Consider the following 20,462-nt stretch of genomic DNA (forward strand, 5'->3'; position numbering starts at 1 on the left):
GCCTCTGCACGTTATTTTCGTTCAAAAAATACCCATATTGTAGGGTATTAAAGGATTTCATTGCAATATGAAGCTTTCAGGAAAATGCACTAGGGAGGTTAAACCGGAAGCCACCATCCTGTAAACTAAAATGGCGTCATTTTTTTTTAAACATTATTAAAATGATTTTTAGCCTAGGGTTAGTTCATCACGGGCATCATTCGTCGATTTTCGAGCTCTACACGTCAATTTCGTTCCAAATATACCCATAGTGCGGGGTATTTGTCAGTTTTTCCCATACCGGAAGCCATCATCTTAGCCTATACACGATTTCATCGTTACTAACGTTTTCCGGCCTCTACACGACTTCATCGTCACTAACATTACAATAACATTACATTAAAGTACACTACAGTACTCTAAAGTACATTACATTAAGTTGTCCCGATTGCAAGGCATTGGAAAGCATGGACAGCGCTTGTTGGAATTGCGGTGAGCATAGGGTTTCCTTGAGTTGTTATTTATTGTTTTCATCGCCTTCGATGTTGGGTAAATGTTCCACAAGGGCGTCAACCTTGTCCGGATCGGCGACAACCGACGAAAGGGATTCTTAATTGATCGCCGTAGAGAGATCAACAAGGCGTCGCTGCCCGGTACCCGCAGTAGTTGGGTTAATGCCTGCCAGATAGTTCTCCAGATCCGAAATGAGGAAACGGTTACTGATGCCGCCGCTGGTGCTGCTGCCTCCGTTTCCTCCATTGGTGCCTTCTCCTGTGGTTGAATCAGTCACAGGTGTAGCCGCTGCGGTTCCACTGGATCTTGCTGAATCGGAAGTCTTTTTTTGCGAAGTTGAGAGGTCGAAGGTGCATTGATTGACGACCAAGTGCTACGGCTCAACGGTGTTGTGGCACTGGTACGGCTGCTAGAATTACCCAAAGATGAGCGACTCATCGACCCGAGTAAGCTGCTTAGTCCTCCCATCTGGCCAACCGCCTGCTAAAATCATCCATTCGTTTCAAAAACTCACAGAAAAATCCTATGACAGTTCAAAGCGCATTGGCATGTATTGAGGTCTCGACTGAGGTATTACAAAAGCATTACTGATTTATTGAAGCATTGACATATTAATGGTGTATTTGCATTGAAATTTAAGTATTTTTGATTCAGCACACCACATTTGCCCTTCGGCAGGAACTAAGTTTGTGTTGAAATTCGACCATTTTGACTCGAACTTATTTTTTTAAACGGTGTATTCGGTAAAATTCACAGCAGAATGCGCAGACCCTCCAGTACTTGGAGTACATCTGATCACCAACACCAACATAGAACGATTAGAAAACCCACCACCTCCGACGCAGGCATCGATCGCTTCACTATTGGAGTGTTTACACTTATGCTATTTCACTAGCGCTAATGAGCCGGCTGCTAACAGAAAAGCTCACCAGCATTATGTAAACAGGGCATCAGCGTCCACCAACATGAGATTTCAGGAGCAACTGAAATTCGTGCTAATTGGCTAGTACACTAGCGCCAACAATCAATACGAAACTAACGATTTTAAATTGGCTCACTACTTGACTAGCCTATTGGTCCCAAAGAAATCGACTAACGTACCCCATTCTAGTATAAATTTCAGTACTACACTATGTTTGTTTTGATTCGCTACGAAAGTTTGACAGATAAAATGAGGGGTTAGTGGATTTTCCTATGTTTCGAGGGGTGAATCGATTAGCTTGGGACCGAAGATAGTACCAGAGTTGAGCCAAAGAGTTGAGCTCGTTCTTCGGGACCTTCTTGTCTTAGAGTTACCTCTATGCTAGCGCTACTAAATCAAAAAAAAGGAGTAAACACCCCATATGCCACAAATTTCTGGTCTGGGAGCACACGCGAAGAAAATAAAACAAGTGCGCAGTTAGCGACATCTCTTCTGATGCTTGCAAACACGATGAATCACGTTTCCTTCTCGATTCGAAAACATCCCAGAAAGCAAGAAAACCACCACAATCACACACGTATAACCGTCCGGAAGGCAGAGTGGCAGCGACAATCAGCCAAATGCAGCCGAAAACGATCAAAGCGAACGCACGCACAAAACAGAGAGCATACTTAAAACAAAACTGTATCCAACGGGTTTCGAGTCTCGAATCTATTTTTAAATAAATCATAGCACGAAAATGGCATATCTAAGAGCAGTTCCACGCCAAATAACGAATCGAAAAAACTTGACCTTCTCCGATCGGCATACAACTTTGCATAATTGTGTATTATCGGCAATCATTCATATACCTATTTTACAAAAGTTAGACCATTTAGGATCCTGTTTTTTTTCTTTTCAAAATAATGTTTTTGTAATTTTTTCAATAAATTGTATCACAAATACTTCACTTCTGATTGAAATGATGTCTGAAGCGCCCATTACACATGTCAATATATTAACAATAAATTGACATACTGACAATATTATTGAAAAGGTGATATTGATGATGATGATTGATGACAAGTATTGACGAAAAGCTGATTTTCATTTCACTTTGTCAATACTCAGAATATATTGACAAAAAAAAAAAACAGTCAATTCTATCAATATCATCAATATACGAATGTTGACAACATCAATGGCAATACGTTTGAAGCCTTTTAACCTCAATGTATTAAAGTCAATATTACTTGTCTTAATTTCCCCACACAAGAAACATGGATCAGCGGGCCAAAAGAGAAACGTCGTTACTGGACCTATGCACTGAAAAAAGTTTTCATGTAGTTTCCATTGGGAACGCACATGATATTTTTCCAATAACAAAATTAATGATTTTTATCTGAAATTCAAATAACGTTCATACGATCACATGAATTGTATATGACAAAACACATAAACTACTTCATTGGACACATAAGGTGCATGTGATTTTGTGATGCGATTCCCAATTATGAGATCACATGAAAGTTAAGTGAAATTCTAATGGATATTTTCCATTGGAAATGTGATTTATTTTTTGAGTGTGGAAAATACTAACTACTCACTGAATTCGGATAACCTGAGTCGGTAAAATTTTACCCGGTTTTTGAACTACTAAAAAGTCGGTAAAATTTCAAATTACCATCACTCGTAAGAAATCAATAAAATCGACACATTATCATTGAACGGTTTTAAATAGGTCCGTACAATTTCGTAATAAATTTCAAAATTGTTGAATTGATTGGTACTAGAAACACTCAGAGGACCAGTACGGTGGACAATTCGCTTCCCGTATGTCACAGTGCGATGAAGATTTAATCCACGGAGAGAACAGCAAATATCACACGCTGGTGAGGAACATCGGGAAGGGCGCGTACGGGTATGTGAAGCTGAGCTGCCGGAACTCGGATAGGTTGCTGGTGATATCGAAGTTCATACTGAAGAAGCTCGTGCTGCTGAGGAGAAGCGGGAAATTCCAATGGAAGTGTACCTGTTGACTAGAAATACTCAGAGGGAGAGATGGGCGGAGAGAATGTTTTGAGCCAAATGAACTGTCAAAATCTGAGCCAATCGAACATTCCTATTAGAGTTTTTCCGAGGATTTCTTATTCTTTCTAGAATAAATTTGAAAGTATTGCAATCGAACAGAAATTCAATCCCCTTTATGTTTTGTGTGCTTCTCAAATTCAACTAGGTTTTGGAACCAAAAACAATACAAAATAATCTTCGTTGGTTAATGAATGGCACCAAGAAATGTGCAAAATATTGCGATGCAATCAATTATTATTTTGCATGTAAATCGAATCAAAAATAAAAGTCATTTGAAATGCTAGCTTCTAGCAAGGGTTGCAAGATAATTTAGGAACAAATCCTTGCTGCCGTATTGTATTTTGTTTTCTCCGCCTATCACACCCTCTGAGTATTTCTAGTTGGTACTATCCTTTCACTCCACTGAAAGTTCCAATTTCATGTCAATGTTTGTTAGAAGAGATGATTTCTCGATGGTTCCGTCAACGCCAATATCAAATGTTGTAACTTTTTGACAGGACACAGAAAATACACAGGACAACATGATAACAAATTAATGAAATTGAATCAAATCGATTGTCGACTGCATCGAATTACCACTCGTGTTGAATAATCCACGTTCATGGTATGCAGTTTCCCATAAATAAACTATTATGCTGATGTTTTGGTAAACATTCCCAAAGGAAAAACTTGCATATATTATTGAATTTGCGTTACGTGTAGGCATGGGAAACGCAGATAGTATTTATTTTATTTTAAAGTAAAAAAAAAACAAAATTACATGATTATGCTTGTGATTTTGTAGAAAATGAACATCGATATAGACGAAGCCTGGGTAGTGATTGGCGACTGTAAAAGGATAGGGGAGAACAGTACATAACGCACCCCCGGGGTAAGACGCACTTTTTCATTTTATTTTGAGTTTTTCTTGGAATTTTAAATCCAGTTCTAGGATTTATCATGCAGGATTTTGAGTTCAGATGCTATGCTAGAAGTGCTGCTTGATAAGACAACAAAAAAGTTACGTAAAAGCCATGAAAAACACAAATGAAAGTCAGCTGGTGCGTTCTGCCCAGGGGGTGCGTTGTAAACCATTCTCCCCTACTTTTTTATTTAGTTTGATAAAATGGATATCAAACTAAATAAAAAATATCACACACGAAGATTTAAACAAAATGCCAACACTGCATGCGTGAAGGTGCATTGTGAGTCAGTCGGTCTAAATGACGTACGTTCTCCCTCCTCTTGGGTAGGGGAAGAATATTGAGAAAGTGAAATGAAAATCAGTTTTCAACAATACTCGTCATCAAACCATCGTCATCAATATTATCTTTCAATAATATTGTCAGTATGTCAATTTATTGTCAATATATTGACCTGTGTAACAAACGCTTTAGTGTATTGTCATTAATGTTGTCAATATTTATATATTGATTATATTGTAAGGAAAATTGACAATACGATGTTTGTCAATATATTGACATATGTAATGGGCGCTTGAGACAAAGTTGTAGAGAAAAATATAGTCTTTCTGGGAAAAATATGCCTGGTTTTTTTTTGTAATGTTGAATAAAAATTAAAAAAAAATTGTTATAAATTTGAATTTTTTTGATTGGGTCATAGGGGCTGTTCATAAACTACGTAGACTCTTTAGGGGGCAGGGGCTGCCAAATATCTACGGTCCATACAAATTTCTAAAACATTGTATGGGCGATTGTCTACGCGGGGATGGGGGTCGTCAAAAACCTCTTAAAATCGGTCTACGCAGATTATGAACAGCCCCATACATCATTGCGACCAACCCATTGATCTTTTGTGATATGTCAGTGTCCTTTGTATAGTGACTGTCGTAGTACTTTCGTCATGACTATGGAACAGTAATGAGGAATTCGTTTTCGATACAGTTCATACTTGCTCTTCTCACAAGAATCCAAATTCAATTGTGATGTTCCGTATCATTTGAAGAGTTCTGGAAGTTTTTGGTCAAAAGTACAAAAGGTCGAAAAAATAAAAGGTCGAAGGGACAAATGGTCGAAGGGACAAATGGTCGAAGGGACAAAAGGTCGAAGGGACAAAAGGTCGAATGGACAAAAGGTCAAAGAGACAAAAGGTTGAAGTGATAAAATGTTGATATGACAAAAGGTCGAAAATACAAACAAAACGCAAAATACTGAATAAAGCAAGCAGACATACCAACATGGTGAGCAATTGTACCGAAATTTTCAGGCAATTTATCACTTTTAAAGTTGATTACTTCTTTACAACATGAGCAGTTCTTTGGAAAATCGAACAATCCAGCTTAAAAAACTCGAATGACTTTTCTTACACTTGGAGATGTCTACACTGAAAATATTTTTTCGTTAATTCTATTATAATCGTTTCGTAAAAATGGGTTTCGTATTTTTTTGTTTAATTATTTATTTGATAAGGCTCAATCGAATTAACTTTACAGAGCCAAGGATTCTTGGTCACTATACAATACATCTTTAAACTATAGTCAAAAGGTACAACATAATAAACACTTTATCTTCCGCTATTCAAAAAGCCTCCTCAATCAGAACGGGAGCCGCTTCCAGGTTTCATTGTATGACAGTATCACCAACGGGGATCAGAGCGCTTCCATTGCAGCAATTGTGGTCAGCACTCACACACTCATCACGAAGCGGTTGCTTTCCAAAGTCGACGACGCATCGACCGAAAGAACTACTGATGAAGAACAATGAGGAGGACCACACAATGGTTGCTGCCGAGAAAAGAGATGATCGCGTGGCATACATCGAGAGTGGCCTGCTTTTGTCGACAACCGAGTGAACACTGAGTTTCGTATATAAAACACACTTTTCGTCAATTGTACGAATCATTCGTATGGCCTACCATCTGACAAAATGCTAATACTACGCCTTATTCGTATAATACATGAACTGAATTTCGTAAACTGCAGCTCTTCTTGTCTTCTAAGGTGTCTGTCCTTATTTTTGTTGTTCATGTTGCTGATGGCGGTGATGGGCTAAGTTTTGTGTGTTGAAAAACTGTTGCTGCTTTTGTGCTCACATTTGTTGTTGCTGCGAGTGATCCTGATGTGAATGCAGGTGGCCAAGAAGGAGCAATACTGCGGCTGAAAATCTCCTAAATAAGAGAACAAAAAAAAAATATTTTTATTATTATTATTATTATATTTGAGAAAAAAATTAAATCCTGACGTCTATAATTATCTTTAAAATCAGTTCATAATTATATTTTGTAGTCCACAATTATATTTTAAATCAAAAACGTGCAAAGTATACATAGTTTATATTACTACAAAGTTTGATTCCGCATGACTAACATAAATTTCCCTTCTTACAGACACCATCCAATCTACTCCCCCGCCGCCAGCACCGGCTCCTCATAGGAAATCCTCCATCGATTGTGACGCGCAGACAACACTGCAGCAGTTGCACAATCAACAACAGGCTACTTCCGATGTCCAGGCGGCTCTCAAAGATATACGAACCTGCCTGCAACGCAACAAAACGCTTGCATCATCTCCCACACAACCCCAACCGGGATGCCTGTCATCTCAACAACAACAACCTCATCAGCAGAAAAACTACGACAAACATTCGATGTTACCATCGGACAAGCTGGACTCTCCAGTTCCGTCCATATCTCCGGTGTGGATACCACGCTCGAGGGATAGCAAGCTGGTAGCCATATCACCCACTACCGTGATCAATTCTTCACCCGGACTGTTGCTACCGACGACACCGACTACGGGTGGACCAACTGAACGGTCGACCAACTTGTCCACTGAGAAGGACTCGCTACTGCATGGAAACAGTGCAAAGAATTTAAGTGCTCTTGACGATGACGAAGATCCGGATACGGACTTGGAGACTGATCGATTGCTAGGTCATCAGAGGTTGGATGACCAGGGCTTCTACGACGACAACAGCAAGAGTTGGACTGACCGAAAGACTCGCTCTTTATTGCACAAATTATCTCCTAAGCAGCAGATAGGTTCCGTAGGAGCCAATGGTGGAACTTCCCTATACGGAAGCAAACCCAACAACCAGGGATCTTTGCTACGGCAAGGTCTCTCGACGTTACTGTCACCGGCCAGTGTGGTAACGGTTGCTCAACCAGCCAGCTCACTACCGGAAATTGTCACATCCAGTAAGGCCTCCCCAGGACTATTGGGCAGTGTACAGAATCAGAACTGTAGTAATATGAATAGTAGTGTGAATAGTGGAAATTTGATCAATCTCAATGGTCCGAACGAGACGAGTCCGGTTTCGCCGGATCACAGCCTTCAGACGTCACCAATCAAAATGGAAAACAAGACCACTGAGAGCGCGAGTCCCGGTGGATCTAACAACTCTAAATCCGACACGGACAAGAAGAAGAAGGGCAAGAATAAGGAAGGTGAGTGTAAGTGCTTGCATTTTTATTAAGTTATATATTCCGAGGTGTAATTCAATGTTTCTCAAACTAATGCTTTCATGGATTTAAAATTAATTATATTTCACTTAACGTAAGTAAAACACTATTTTCAATCGATAAGCAATGAAAATAAAGCTGTTATTTAATTCTGCAGGTCTGCCATAGTCCTTATCGAGGGAGTTCTCTTCCGAGCCAGATACCTGGGGTCTACCCAATTGGTGTGCGAAGGTCAGCCGACCAAATCTACACGAATGATGCAAGCCGAAGAAGCAGTATCTAGAATCAAGGTATGACTTCGGAACAAAATTACTAAAAATAAAAACCTCACACAGTAAACTTTCCACTTTTCCCATCTTTCTATGTCTCTTTCCTGATTGCACATTTTCAACCAACATGTATCGCTATAATCGTTCGTATAGGCCTTGGTAAGTGTACATTGTGCACGTGTGTAATATTAGCGTCCAATTTCAACATGTCAAACTTTTTTTTCCAGTCTCCCGATGGCGAACCACAGCCCAGTACCGAGGTGGATCTTTTCATATCAACGGAAAAAATCATGGTGCTGAACACGGATTTGAAGGAGATTATGATGGATCATGCCCTGCGAACGATCTCGTACATAGCGGATATCGGCGATCTGGTGGTGCTGATGGCTCGAAGACGATTTGTGCCTCAGGATGTTGATTCCGGGGATTCCGGAGGGGGTGGTAATGCAAATGGAACGAACCAGTCCGGTACAAACCAGACCGGCTCGACTCCAACGCAGAAGACTGCCGGTGGACCGAAGGGTAACCGGACACCGAAGATGATTTGCCATGTATTCGAAAGCGAAGAAGCGCAGTTCATAGCTCAATCGATTGGACAAGCATTCCAGGTGGCCTATATGGAGTTCTTGAAGGCAAACGGAATTGAAGATCACAGCTTTATGAAGGAGATGGATTATCAGGAAGTGCTCAACAGTCAGGAAATATTCGGCGACGAGTTGGAGATCTTTGCCAAGAAAGAACTGCAGAAGGAAGTGGTTGTTCCGAAGGCAAAGGGTGAGATATTGGGAGTGGTGATTGTTGAATCCGGCTGGGGTTCTATGCTACCGACGGTAGTGATTGCCAATTTGGCATCGTCCGGCGCCGCTGCCCGGTGCGGTCAGTTGAACATTGGCGATCAGATCATTGCCATCAATGGGCTGAGTTTGGTTGGGTTGCCACTGTCCACTTGTCAGAGTTACATTAAAAATACGAAAAATCAGACTGTGGTCAAATTTACCGTAGTTCCTTGTGCCCCGGTCGTGGAGGTGAAGATCAAACGACCCAACACCAAGTATCAGCTGGGATTTAGCGTGCAAAATGGAGTGGTATGTTGTTGATGAATGTGGTGATGGTGGTGGAGTAGTTAGTAATATAATTCAATATTTTGCAACAGATTTGCAGTTTACTGCGCGGTGGAATTGCCGAACGAGGAGGAGTTCGTGTTGGGCATAGGATCATCGAGATCAACAACCAAAGCGTGGTAGCTGTTCCACATGAAAAAATTGTGAACCTTTTGGCTACTTCCGTTGGGGAGGTAAGTAGCATCGGGATTGAATTCAAAATATGAATATTCACAAGCTCTACAATATTACTCAAACTGCTACAGTAGCTTTGTATAATGAGCGTTCAAAACAGATCGCAACAACTTGTGATCTCCTTTTTGGCGTTCATTTAGTCGAACCAACCTACTTCAAGTTGCTTTTGAATGTGTTCATTCAGCCAAAACACAACCGAATGCGGTATGGTCGAATCAGGTCACACTATTTAGTGCGAGTAAGTTTTAGCAGGTTGAACTCGGTCGAGATTTGGACCTACGACCACGAGGATTTTAGAGAAGATTAAGAGAAATGAATCGACATCTAATTGGCAAAAATAAAAATAAAATGCATTGCATTGAGACATGCAGTTCGGGCTATAGATACTATAGATTTCATAGATAAGCGGAAGCTCAAAAAGTTGCTTTGGCAACCATGACAAATGAATGCTCTTACTGGCATCCGTGAAAAATGTTCATGCCATTCAAGAGCTTTTCGTTTTGCAGTTTTGTTTTGTTCCTGACTTTCCTCAAATATTACAATACTTCCCGAAAAAAAAAAACGCCATGATTGTTTGGCTACACTAACTGACAGTTCGTTTGGCTACATTTTACTTCGCTTCCGCTTATCTATGAAATCCATTGGCGTGCACAGGGTGGGGCAAGGTGGGGGTAGTTGCCCCCCGTTTTAAAAATAAGATTTCTATATCCACATTTACAAAATTATGATTTAAAATAATTTGATATCTGGATAACTTGATTTGAAGCTAAAATAACATGATTTCATTATATAAGGGCACTGAAAACCAATTCCTTTGAAATTGTTCCTGAAAATTGCATGAAAGGTGCATGAAAGGACAAACTTCAATGAAATTTGTTGGTCAAAAAATTGCACCACAGTGGTGCATACAAAACATTTCTGGGGCAATTTTTTGGAGGATTAATTTAAGATTGAAAAATTCACCGCGTGGTACATCGAAGAAAACGCTTTTTATTGAAAATTTCTGGTGTAAAAATATAATCAAGGCGGTGATTGGAAAGACTATTCAAAATGAATAGCTCTAGTGGAAAAATTGAACCACGGAGGTGCACATTTAACTGAAAATTTCTGGTGGAAAGTTCGCAACGCTGTGGTGAATGTAGATGCAAGGTTTATTAATTTTTCTGGTGCATAATTTGCATCGTTCTGATGAATGCAAGCTTCATAGAAAATTTATAGTGGAAAATTTGCACCATTCTGCATGAAGAGACAAAGTTTGAAAATTGCACCATAAAGGTGCACTTCACTGACAATTTTAGGTGCACCATTGTGGTGAATGGAGGAGCAAGGTTTATAGAAAATTTGTGGTGCAAAATTTGTATCGCATTGATAAATGAAATGAACAGAAAGTTTCTGGTGGAAATCTTGCACTGGTCTGGTAAATGAAGACACAAGCTTTATTAAAAATTAAGGTACATTGAAAATTTCTGGTGGAAAATCTGTATTCTTCTGTTGAATAGAGAAACAAACTGTAAATAATTTCTGGTGTAAAATTTGCACCGTTTTGATGATTGGAAGGAATAGCTTACTGAAAATTTATGGTGAAAAACCTGAAAATAGGGGCAAGCTTTAATGCTAATATTTGGTGGAAAACCTGCAACATTTTGATAATAGGAGAAGCAAGCTATATTGAAAATGTCTGGTGGAAAATGAAAAATGGAACCTTCAATGAAAATTAGTGGTGGTAAATTTACACGCTTCTGGTGATGGATGGGGCAAGCTTAATTGCAGAAAATTGGTGTAAATAACTAAGTGTTGGTGAATGGAAGGGCAAGCTGTATTGAAAACATGGGTGGAAAATTTGCACCGTTTTTGTAAATGGAGAATTGTGCAAGCTTTATTGAAAATTTATAGTACAAATTAAGCTCCAAGCTGGTGTATAGGGGAAGGGAAAAGAAACCGTAATGGTTCATCTTCGCCTACGACTTTTTGTGATTTGATTTATTAAAAAATAAATCAATGATGTCTGGAACTCTGTCCATCGCTGGAGTAATTCACCTTCCATAGGTTCATCCCATCCAAGGGTGGTAGCCCACAGGCACTGCATGATCATCTTTGCTTCGACGATCACTGGTGACACTAATCCCAATGGATCAAATAACTTCGCTATTTGGGACAGGATACGCCGCTTCGTTGGTTTGTCTTCGTTATCCGTTGGTTCAGACGACTTGAAGAACAGGACCAGGTCTTTCTTTGGATCCCACAGAAGTCCCAAAGCCTTGATTACTTCATTTGCGCTGGAGTCCTGGATGGGCACTAGGGTCTCTCGATTTCCTTCAGGAATTCCTTCAAGCACATCTTCTGAGTTGGAACACCACTTTCGAATTGGAAATCCTCCTTTCAGCATCAACTCCTCCAAATCGCGACGTAACTTTTTGGTTGACTCAATTGAATCCGAACCAGACAGAATGTCGTCCATATAGGAATCATTCAGGATAACTTCGGCCGCTTCTGGATAATCCTCACTCTCGTCACGGGCTAGCTGGATAAGTGATCTCACAGCGAGAAACGACGCCGCTGATGTACCGTAGGTAACGGTCAATAACTCCAAGATCTTCAGTGCTTCCGACAGGTGTCCTCGCCAGAAGATTCTCTGGTACCGAGTTTGGGAGGGATCAACGAAAATTTGTCGGTACATTTTGGATACGTCTACGGTGAAAAAGTAGGTATGGGTTCGAAAACGTACTACGATGCTGAACAGGTCACTTTGGCTGCTGGTTCCACTGGTAGAGTACGTCATTCAGGGACAGTTCACTCGCTTTGGCTTTTGCGTCAAACACAACACGAGACTTTGTGCTGCTACTGGATGGCTTGAAGACATAGTGATGCGGTAGATAGTACGATTGTAGACCAGTGTTCTTCGAAACGTTCTTCTTCACTCGTCATCATTGCTGGTTCAGCGATTTCCTCTTGGTCGAAAAACCGCTGCAAGCATGATTCCAATCCATCGGTCACAGCAAGGTTGACACATACTGAAGAATCTTCTTGCATTTCCTCCTACGAGCCAGCCACGACCCATCCGAACTGCGTTTCGTACAAGGTAGGTAGGTGATCGGCAAGTTTGATTTGGCCTTGCTTCAGAATGTTGAAGAAATGTTCGGCACTAATCAGCATTTCCACTTCTCGTGGACGGTTGAATGAAGCATCGGCCAACAGTACACTGGATGGAATATGCCAGGAATCCACTCTAACATTTGCCGACGGAATGGTGCCAGTCACCTTCGGTGTGACGAGACAATCTACATTGGCAGTGAAGTTGCTGTAGTTGGATGTCATTCTTACCACCGTTCGATGGCGTATCTGGGAACGCGTACCTCCTACGCCGACTAGAGGAACATTAGCTGGGAATTTCGGCAGGTTTAATTTCTTCACCACAGACTCCGACAACAAATTGATCTGTGATCCAGAATCCAGCAGTAATCAATCGCTGGTTTCCAAATCGTTCTTCCAGGATCTCTCATGCTCGTGCATAATTGTTGTTTTGCAGTGTCTCCAAGTCGATCACACCTGCAGCATCTGCCTTCAGCGAATTTTCCAAATGGTAAAGCTTTACAGCGTCGGAATCGTTTGATCGCTGCATCATGTCCTGAAACATGGCCTTGAAGCGTGGCCATGCTTCATAACGACCGTCGAAGGTTGGTAGAGGAGTACGGTAAGACTGGGTGTGAATGATGACAGGTTGACTTGAAGGCTGGTTCGCTCTTGCTGATGTTGAAGGCACTGACACGGGCAGGGTTGCTCTGTTCTCCATCTCAATCATCTCGATCATCGTCTCTATCATGACCAAGGTTTCATTGTAGAGGGCTTCGAATGCAATATACTTTTCCTCCTGAGCATCGACGTCCTCGTGAATCTCGTTGTATTCTTGATAAATCAGGTTCTTGGAGTAAACCCGCAATAAGGGAAGCGGTAGCCTCTTGTTCGCAGTTTCTGCTGCAGTCAGGGAATTGAAGATCCGTGTGACCTTCGCCTTTACTTGGCCACGCACCTTCAAATCTTCCGAATTTTCCATTTTCCGGGGGTGAGGTGTGAGGTAACATCTCCTCATACGCGAAGGTTTACGGTTACTCGGAAGGAATACTTCACACTTCGCAGGTTTTCTTGGCACGGTTCACGTTCGGACTACAATCGCAACGGTGGAACACACACTCACGAAATATCCGCTCGATTTAGTACGACACGTGGATAACGTTTCTATGGTAACCGTGACGGAAGGGCGAAAAACACTCACGGACGTCGCGACAAGGAATATCAACACGCACTAGGGCGTCGCGACGACGGAATAAAAGCCACGCGAACGCTTTTTCACGTTGTCAAGCCACGCGAACGCTTTTTCACGTTGTCAAGCCACGCAAAACGCTTTTCTCACCTAGCAGCAACACGCCAGTCCAGTATCCGGTTCGAAGGACCAATGTTTTGTATTCGGCCGTGAACACAACGACGATATAGGCGGAACGGTGGACTGGGAGTTACGGACAGCACAAGGTTCACCACCGGGTACCAATTCCAGGGCAGGGTAGGCAGGGATAATCCAAACAATTCACGTACTGCTGCTATTAACTAGTTATTATTTATTCCATTCTTTAATTCTTTGTTTTTCACTGGTTGACTTCCAATTTTATTCTGATCATCCTCGGTTTAGGGGTCCCATATTTATACCAAGTTTGGCTTACTTCGAGAACATTCGAAACAAGCCTGTTACTAACGACGTTGTTACTGTTGCTAACCTAACAACGTTGTTTGCTTGTTGTTCCTAAAGACGTTGCTGACTTGGATCGTTTTAGGAAGTGTTCGTCTCTCACAATATTCATTCTGACAATGGAAAAATTTTCATTGGAGCTAAGAACGAGCTTCATGCTCTATACAAAATATTACACTCAAAGAACGAGGAACAAAATATCGGACATGCGTTGGCCCACGAAGGGATCAAATGGCATCTAATTCCACCCCGCGCACCTAATTTTGGATGACTATGGGAAGCCGCAGTAAAGGTAGCGAAGACTCACATGCTGCACCAAATCGGCAATACATCATTATTGCATGAGGATATCATTACGCTTCTTGCGCAAATAGAAGCTTGCATGAATTCGAGACCCTTGCTGCCAATGACTGAGGAGAGCAGCGACTTAGAGGCTTTAACGCCTGGACATTTTCTGATCGGTTCATCATTACACGCCATTCCTGAACCAGACTTAAGGAATGTAAAACTCAATCGACTTAACATGGCCTCAAATGCGCGTGCCCAGTGAAAAATCAATGGATCGTTATAGCATCAACACACTGGGCACATGTACACTGTAATAAAACAGGATCATAAGTTGATTTAGTTGTACGACTTCAATTCCTTGCGATAACATATAAAATTAAATGAATTTGATTGATTTTCTCATTGCACTGTTTACTAATCTTTTTCATTTCAGATCCTGATGAAAACCATGCCAACGTCCATGTTCCGTCTGCTTACCGGCCAGGAGAATCCGGTCTATATTTAAAAATGCCCGAAAGAGGTCATCGCACTTGGTTCCAGCTTGTGTTTTCTTTTGTGCAACTTAACGTAAACCCGTTCGCTGACTGTAGCTCTCATAATACACATAAGCAAGCACAACAGGAAGAAAATAATAAGAGTTATGAAACAAAACACTATCACTATTTAATCTAATGCAAACACATCTCATCAGAATCACCTTACCAAAACTCTGCTGTGAGAATCTAGATAAACAAGAAATGGAAGTTCTCTGCTAAATAAAAAAAAATGAAATAATTAAGCAAGAGGATAATTGTATCGGAATTTATTCACGCCTTGGCCTTGCAGTTATAATTGAATAATAGAGAAGAATTACTTGACAGTCGAACCATACAAGGAAGAATCGCATTTACTAATTATCATATTGCCGCTGGACAGCAAGCCACCTCAGCTACACTGCAATAGAGGTATTCAGAATAAGAAAAAGGGAACGTCACAGCTTTTTGTATTGATATCACACACAAAATACACACTCGTATGTGGAATAAGCGATAAGATAGCTTAACAAACAGTAACGCGATGTAACGCTAACCAAAGAGGATGATAAAGACGAAGCAGACAGGACAAATTGAAAACATGAGGAAAGCAAATGTTGAAAATGAAATATATTTTTTGAAATTGTTTAACAATAAGCTTAACTTAGCTAAACACGAGAGGATGCGGTGAGTCTTGATTATGGTATAAAATGAAGCATTTGGAGAAAATTTGGAAACACTGAAATCTCAAACACCTGAACGATTTGTCCATCATTTATTGACTTACTAATATTCTTACAAAAGGAAGTATAAGGTGTGCCGGCTCATTGGCATTGGTTTGGAAAGTGTACGTATCATTGCCGTATGGAGAGGATAATTGGCAACAGAGGTTCTAATCTAGAAAGCAGCTGCTTAGTGGCACCCGTGTTAACCAGTTCTGATCTTTAAGTATTAAACAGACTCATTCGCTGTACTCGGTATTCTCTATCCAGAGGTCACAGAGACTTCATTATATTTGTACCGGTTCCTTATTTTCCTACTAGCGTGGACGAACAAAAATAAATAGCTGAGATGTAGACTTGCAAAGAGCTAACAGTGCAAGTAGAGTCCGTGTGAATATTGTCTTTATGCCGTTACAAGATGAACAGCTTTTTTATATATAGTTTATACATATATGTACATGTAGATAGGTTTTGCTGAATCCGGATAGTAAACACAAATGAGATTGGGCCGTCCCTTGACAAAAAATAGAGCAACAAAAATATAAGAGCCATCTTTTTCTTATTGTAGGAATCGAGCTAGAATCAAAAGAAGAGGTATTATTTCCACCCAAACACTGCTGAATTTCCGTATAGTATACAATTCTTGCTTCGACGTAAACATATCACCATGTTCCGTTCCGAGTCTGATTTGTTCTTCGAAGCTGATTTAACCTACTGATAATTTGAGCACATCAGTTTGCCAACAGGATAAAGCGTAATACCGTGAATTGAGAAAAAAGCTGTCTAGAAGCGAAACAATAAATCCCACTAGCTTTGCCTAACCATAAACCAAATATACATGACTGTTGTTCGTGCTTACATATATCGCTGACAAATTGACGCTTGACTTTCATTTCCACGCATACATGTGATCGTAAAAGTGTACCTTTTTTCGGTCATCCATTTACCGTCTAAATGTCCTACCCTTAAGTGTTTTGATTTATTCTGGAATAAGATAAGGAAGTAAATAAAACAAAATTGAACAAGGCAGTGAAAAGCTAAAACAATCGGAACAAAAAGTTTACGCAAGCTTAAGACGAAAGAAATGATACTTTTGTAATTGAAATTATTAATAACAAAAAAAAAATGTCATAAGTAATTATTAACAAACATGCAAAAGTCGTCCCTCACTTAGGAGAAAAAGAAAATCAATACAAAAATCCCTAACAAAAAATGCACTTTTTATGCGCCACTCACCCGCCCGCCATAGGATCAATGAAAAAACAAAAATAATACTCTAAAAATAGTCTATGAAAGTCATAGTTTATCAATTATTTAACCGGTAACGAAAAAAAAAGGAAAAACAGAAACAAAATAAACGTAAACAAATAAACCTAGTCTGCTAAATTAAAACAAACAAAATATTTACAAGTACCCTTGAGATTCGTTAGGAAGAAGATGATTGGAAGAAACAAAAAAAAAAATACATGGTTAAACTGCAGCAAAACATCTATAACTGTGTCTGAATTTAGGATCGACAACATAAAACCAAAACAAGGGTCGAGAAACGACAACAACAACAACAACCGCTAAATATATTGCAGTTGGTGGTGGTACCGTAAGCTATGTGTAGACAAGGTATAATGGAAATGGATCACGCAAAATAGTTGCAAGCGAAGGTCACATACATGATTGTGAACACGGAAGGACGTAGGAAACAAACTTGCTGGCATGGAAAAGAAAGAAACAATGAAAAACAAGAACAACTCTAATGTAATTATGGCTAAACAAACTAAACAACACCTATAATGGGAAATGTATATTTATTCTAACAAAGAAAAACAAATATATAAAAATTTTGTGATGTAACATTCTCAAATTGTAGTTTCATTACGCTAATAGGATCATTTTGAGTTGAACTTTTTCCCGATTTTCTACGGCGTAAAGCATCATTGTGCTTGGAATATGGTCGAGTGATTGCTTTCGGTATGCGAAATAAAGTAATACATTTCACTAGATTTTTACGCCACATTTTTCACTATTTATGGATTCAATTCCCTTGATAGGTCTACTTGTTTTTAGTTTATGAGCTGCTTGGCCTCCGCTTCTTCTCCGCATGGTGTACAATTCCAATTTTGTAAAAAATAATACACATCATTCCAAAGCTTCAAAACAGACGGTTGCTGTTTTATGAGCACCGTTTGCTTGCTTTTCACTGTTTACACATTTAAACCATTTACACCATTACACCAATAACATTATACACACACTCATACATTTTGAATCCATCCGAATAATGGAAAATTAATCCATCACTGTTGTTACTTAATGCACAAAGCACAGAGATCTGCGATTTGAACTTAATGAAAATCACTTACTTCTCCGAAATCCGGTAAGTTACTTCCATCTCATCAGCATTCACAGCCAACGAATTGACGAAATTAGCAATTTCGCCCAAAGTCGGTCTAGCATTTCCATTTTTGAAATCAAAACCATAGCATTTCCATTTTTGAAATCAAAACCAAAGGGTGGTCACTGTACACACTTATTTTGCACCAACTTTTTTTCTCAGTGTGCCTCAGTGTGCTTCAGTGTGCCGCAGCTGTGCTGGCAGTGCCGGTATTTTAACAGCTCTTGTTATTTGTTGACGGAAAAATTCGACAGTTGCAGATGTCCAGATGTTGGATGTCACTCAAGACTCAGGAGGGTACAGGAGCTGATTAATGACAGTATGAGTTACATTCGAGGAATTACTTGCCATTGAAATTATTTTTCACATTTTCAGCAACCGAACATTCACGAGTACTACAAACCACGGCACCAAATAGAGACGGCCTTTTCTGGGGCCTCCCGTCACATTTAGTTTGAAATATAACGCAGCTGCAAGGAGCTGCGCATCGTCCAGGAGGACATTGTCGATTTTCGATTTCTCAATTAGATCCTTCAAATATGGCAAGGAGACCATATATGTCTGGAAGGCCCGGTTGAAGGAAGAAATACATCCCTGTTAGAGGTTTTCTTCACGCTTATTCTGGTCATCTCAAAATTGAGTCGAATGTACTCATCTCAGTGGCAAGTAGGGCTACTAAAAATTGAGTAGCCTTATGTTGACTCACTTTTGAGTAAACGACGTTCTCACGTAGACTGAGTCAAATCCACTTGGTGGTATTTTTAGTTGCGGGGAGGGTTTTTGTTTTGTTTTTTATTCAAGGAAATGGAAATTGCCTGCTCCGGATTCATTCTACCGTAGCAGAAAATGGTTCAACACCGTTTCCCTAAGCAATTCGTACTTACCTGAAGGCATTTCAAGCGGTTTTGAGTAACATTTCCTATGAGGTTTCCTGCGACATGACTGACATTTTTCCAAGTCCAGAATTTTGCAGTGGCTTTTACTCAGTTTGACATTTCTCGTGCACTCAATTTTTGACATCTCGATACGTCGGACGAAAGTGAGTACGATCGAGTGAGTAAGCAGAAGTTAGCGTGTTGGCTAATTTCACATGCACCATTGCACTTGGTGGAAATTTGGGTACGTTGCTCAGACCCCGTAGCTGCAGAGGGGAACGATCCGGGAGAATATCCTATGGGGAGAAATGTATGACGATCCCAGATAGCTTTATTGCCATCGTTTCCGAATACATCACTCGTTCGGTGGCCGAATCTTATGATAACGAGGACCACTACTGCATGTACTCGAATGTGTGGTTCGTGATGGGACTGCCCAGCCTCGGGACGGGAATTCACTTCGATCCGCTGGGCACCAGCGCTTAGAATTCTCTGGAGAGTGGTCACAGAGAGACGAAGTAATCTCGTGGTTCAACCTTATATACCGCTGGAAATGGTGCAAAAACTGGTGGATGGTGAAACTGTTTTCATTCTGAAATTTTGACACATGAACACTGCCACACTGAACACAGTGTTACCAGTAACGTTAAAGATCAGAAAAAATGTACCCATGGGTGCCAAACAGTGCCAATTATTGTGCCCAGGTGTGCCCAAACTAGTTTTTGAAACACTATGCGGAGTGACCAACCCCTTGGTCAAAACAAAAGAAACGATGTTCTTGACCAATTCAAGGCATCATCAAATTTGATATGCTTCCAACACAATAGCCTCTACCAGCTATATGAACACGTGATTCACACCGAGAAAACAACTACTGTTTTTTTTTTGTATTGACCACAGTTAAAACAGACATTCAATATTTTGTAAAGACTTTTGACGACACGTGATGGTGTTTGCGAATCAAGGAGAGGTTCTCATTCAAATGTCCAAAAAGTGAGCAAAGTTTGGCATTAGGAGACATACACACTAAGATTTTGGTTCCGTGTTCGGTAAATTTTACCGAAATCAGAACAGCTGAATGTTCGGTAAAACTTTGACCTTCATTTTAAAGGCTATTGAATTTGAAAATAAGTTTTTAAAACATGTTCAACCTTGTTTAAATGATCAAATCTAGTCATTTTAGTGGAGATTTAGTTTCAAAGTAGCTGAAAAGCATTTGAACTGAATTGCATAAATTTTTCCGAACAGTTCAGCTGTTCAGATTTCGGTAAAAATTACCGAAGTCGGCGATAATTTCTAAATGTGTAGAAGGACGCGGTTTTGAAATTCGTCTTTAATTTTTACAAGGAAAAAAAAAACAAAATGGCGCCCGTGGTCACGTTTTTGGAATTGTCAAACTGCGTACAGCCTGGTACCAACAATCAATACGAAACTAACGATTTTAAATTGGCTCACTACTTGACTAGCCTATTGGTCCCAAGCAAATCGACTA

At 40.2% G+C, this 20,462-nt stretch overlaps 1 protein-coding gene across 4 annotated transcripts in view; it reads left to right on the forward strand.

Annotated features, from left to right (window-relative positions):
• LOC135698835 (serine-rich adhesin for platelets-like) overlaps positions 1-17,538 on the forward strand; it is a 158,110-nt gene extending 140,572 nt beyond the window's left edge. For 3 of the 4 annotated variants that reach the window (XM_065218969.1, XM_065218970.1, XM_065218968.1), the window contains 5 exons: positions 6,809-7,873; positions 8,051-8,172; positions 8,379-9,236; positions 9,305-9,445; positions 14,906-17,538. In XM_065218969.1, the coding sequence (XP_065075041.1) occupies positions 6,809-7,873; positions 8,051-8,172; positions 8,379-9,236; positions 9,305-9,445; positions 14,906-14,977 (2,258 nt within the window). In that variant the 3' untranslated portion in view covers positions 14,978-17,538. The remainder of the gene's footprint in view (positions 1-6,808; positions 7,874-8,050; positions 8,173-8,378; positions 9,237-9,304; positions 9,446-14,905) is intronic. The other variant, XM_065218971.1, reaches the window with a different exon arrangement.
• Positions 17,539-20,462: the final 2,924 nt, after the last annotated feature.

Source organism: Ochlerotatus camptorhynchus, unplaced genomic scaffold (genome assembly GCF_037179485.1).
Source record: "Ochlerotatus camptorhynchus isolate MF236.1 unplaced genomic scaffold, CSIRO-AGI_Acam_v1.1 ptg000096l, whole genome shotgun sequence".
In the NCBI taxonomy this organism is placed as follows: domain Eukaryota; kingdom Metazoa; phylum Arthropoda; class Insecta; order Diptera; family Culicidae; genus Ochlerotatus; species Ochlerotatus camptorhynchus.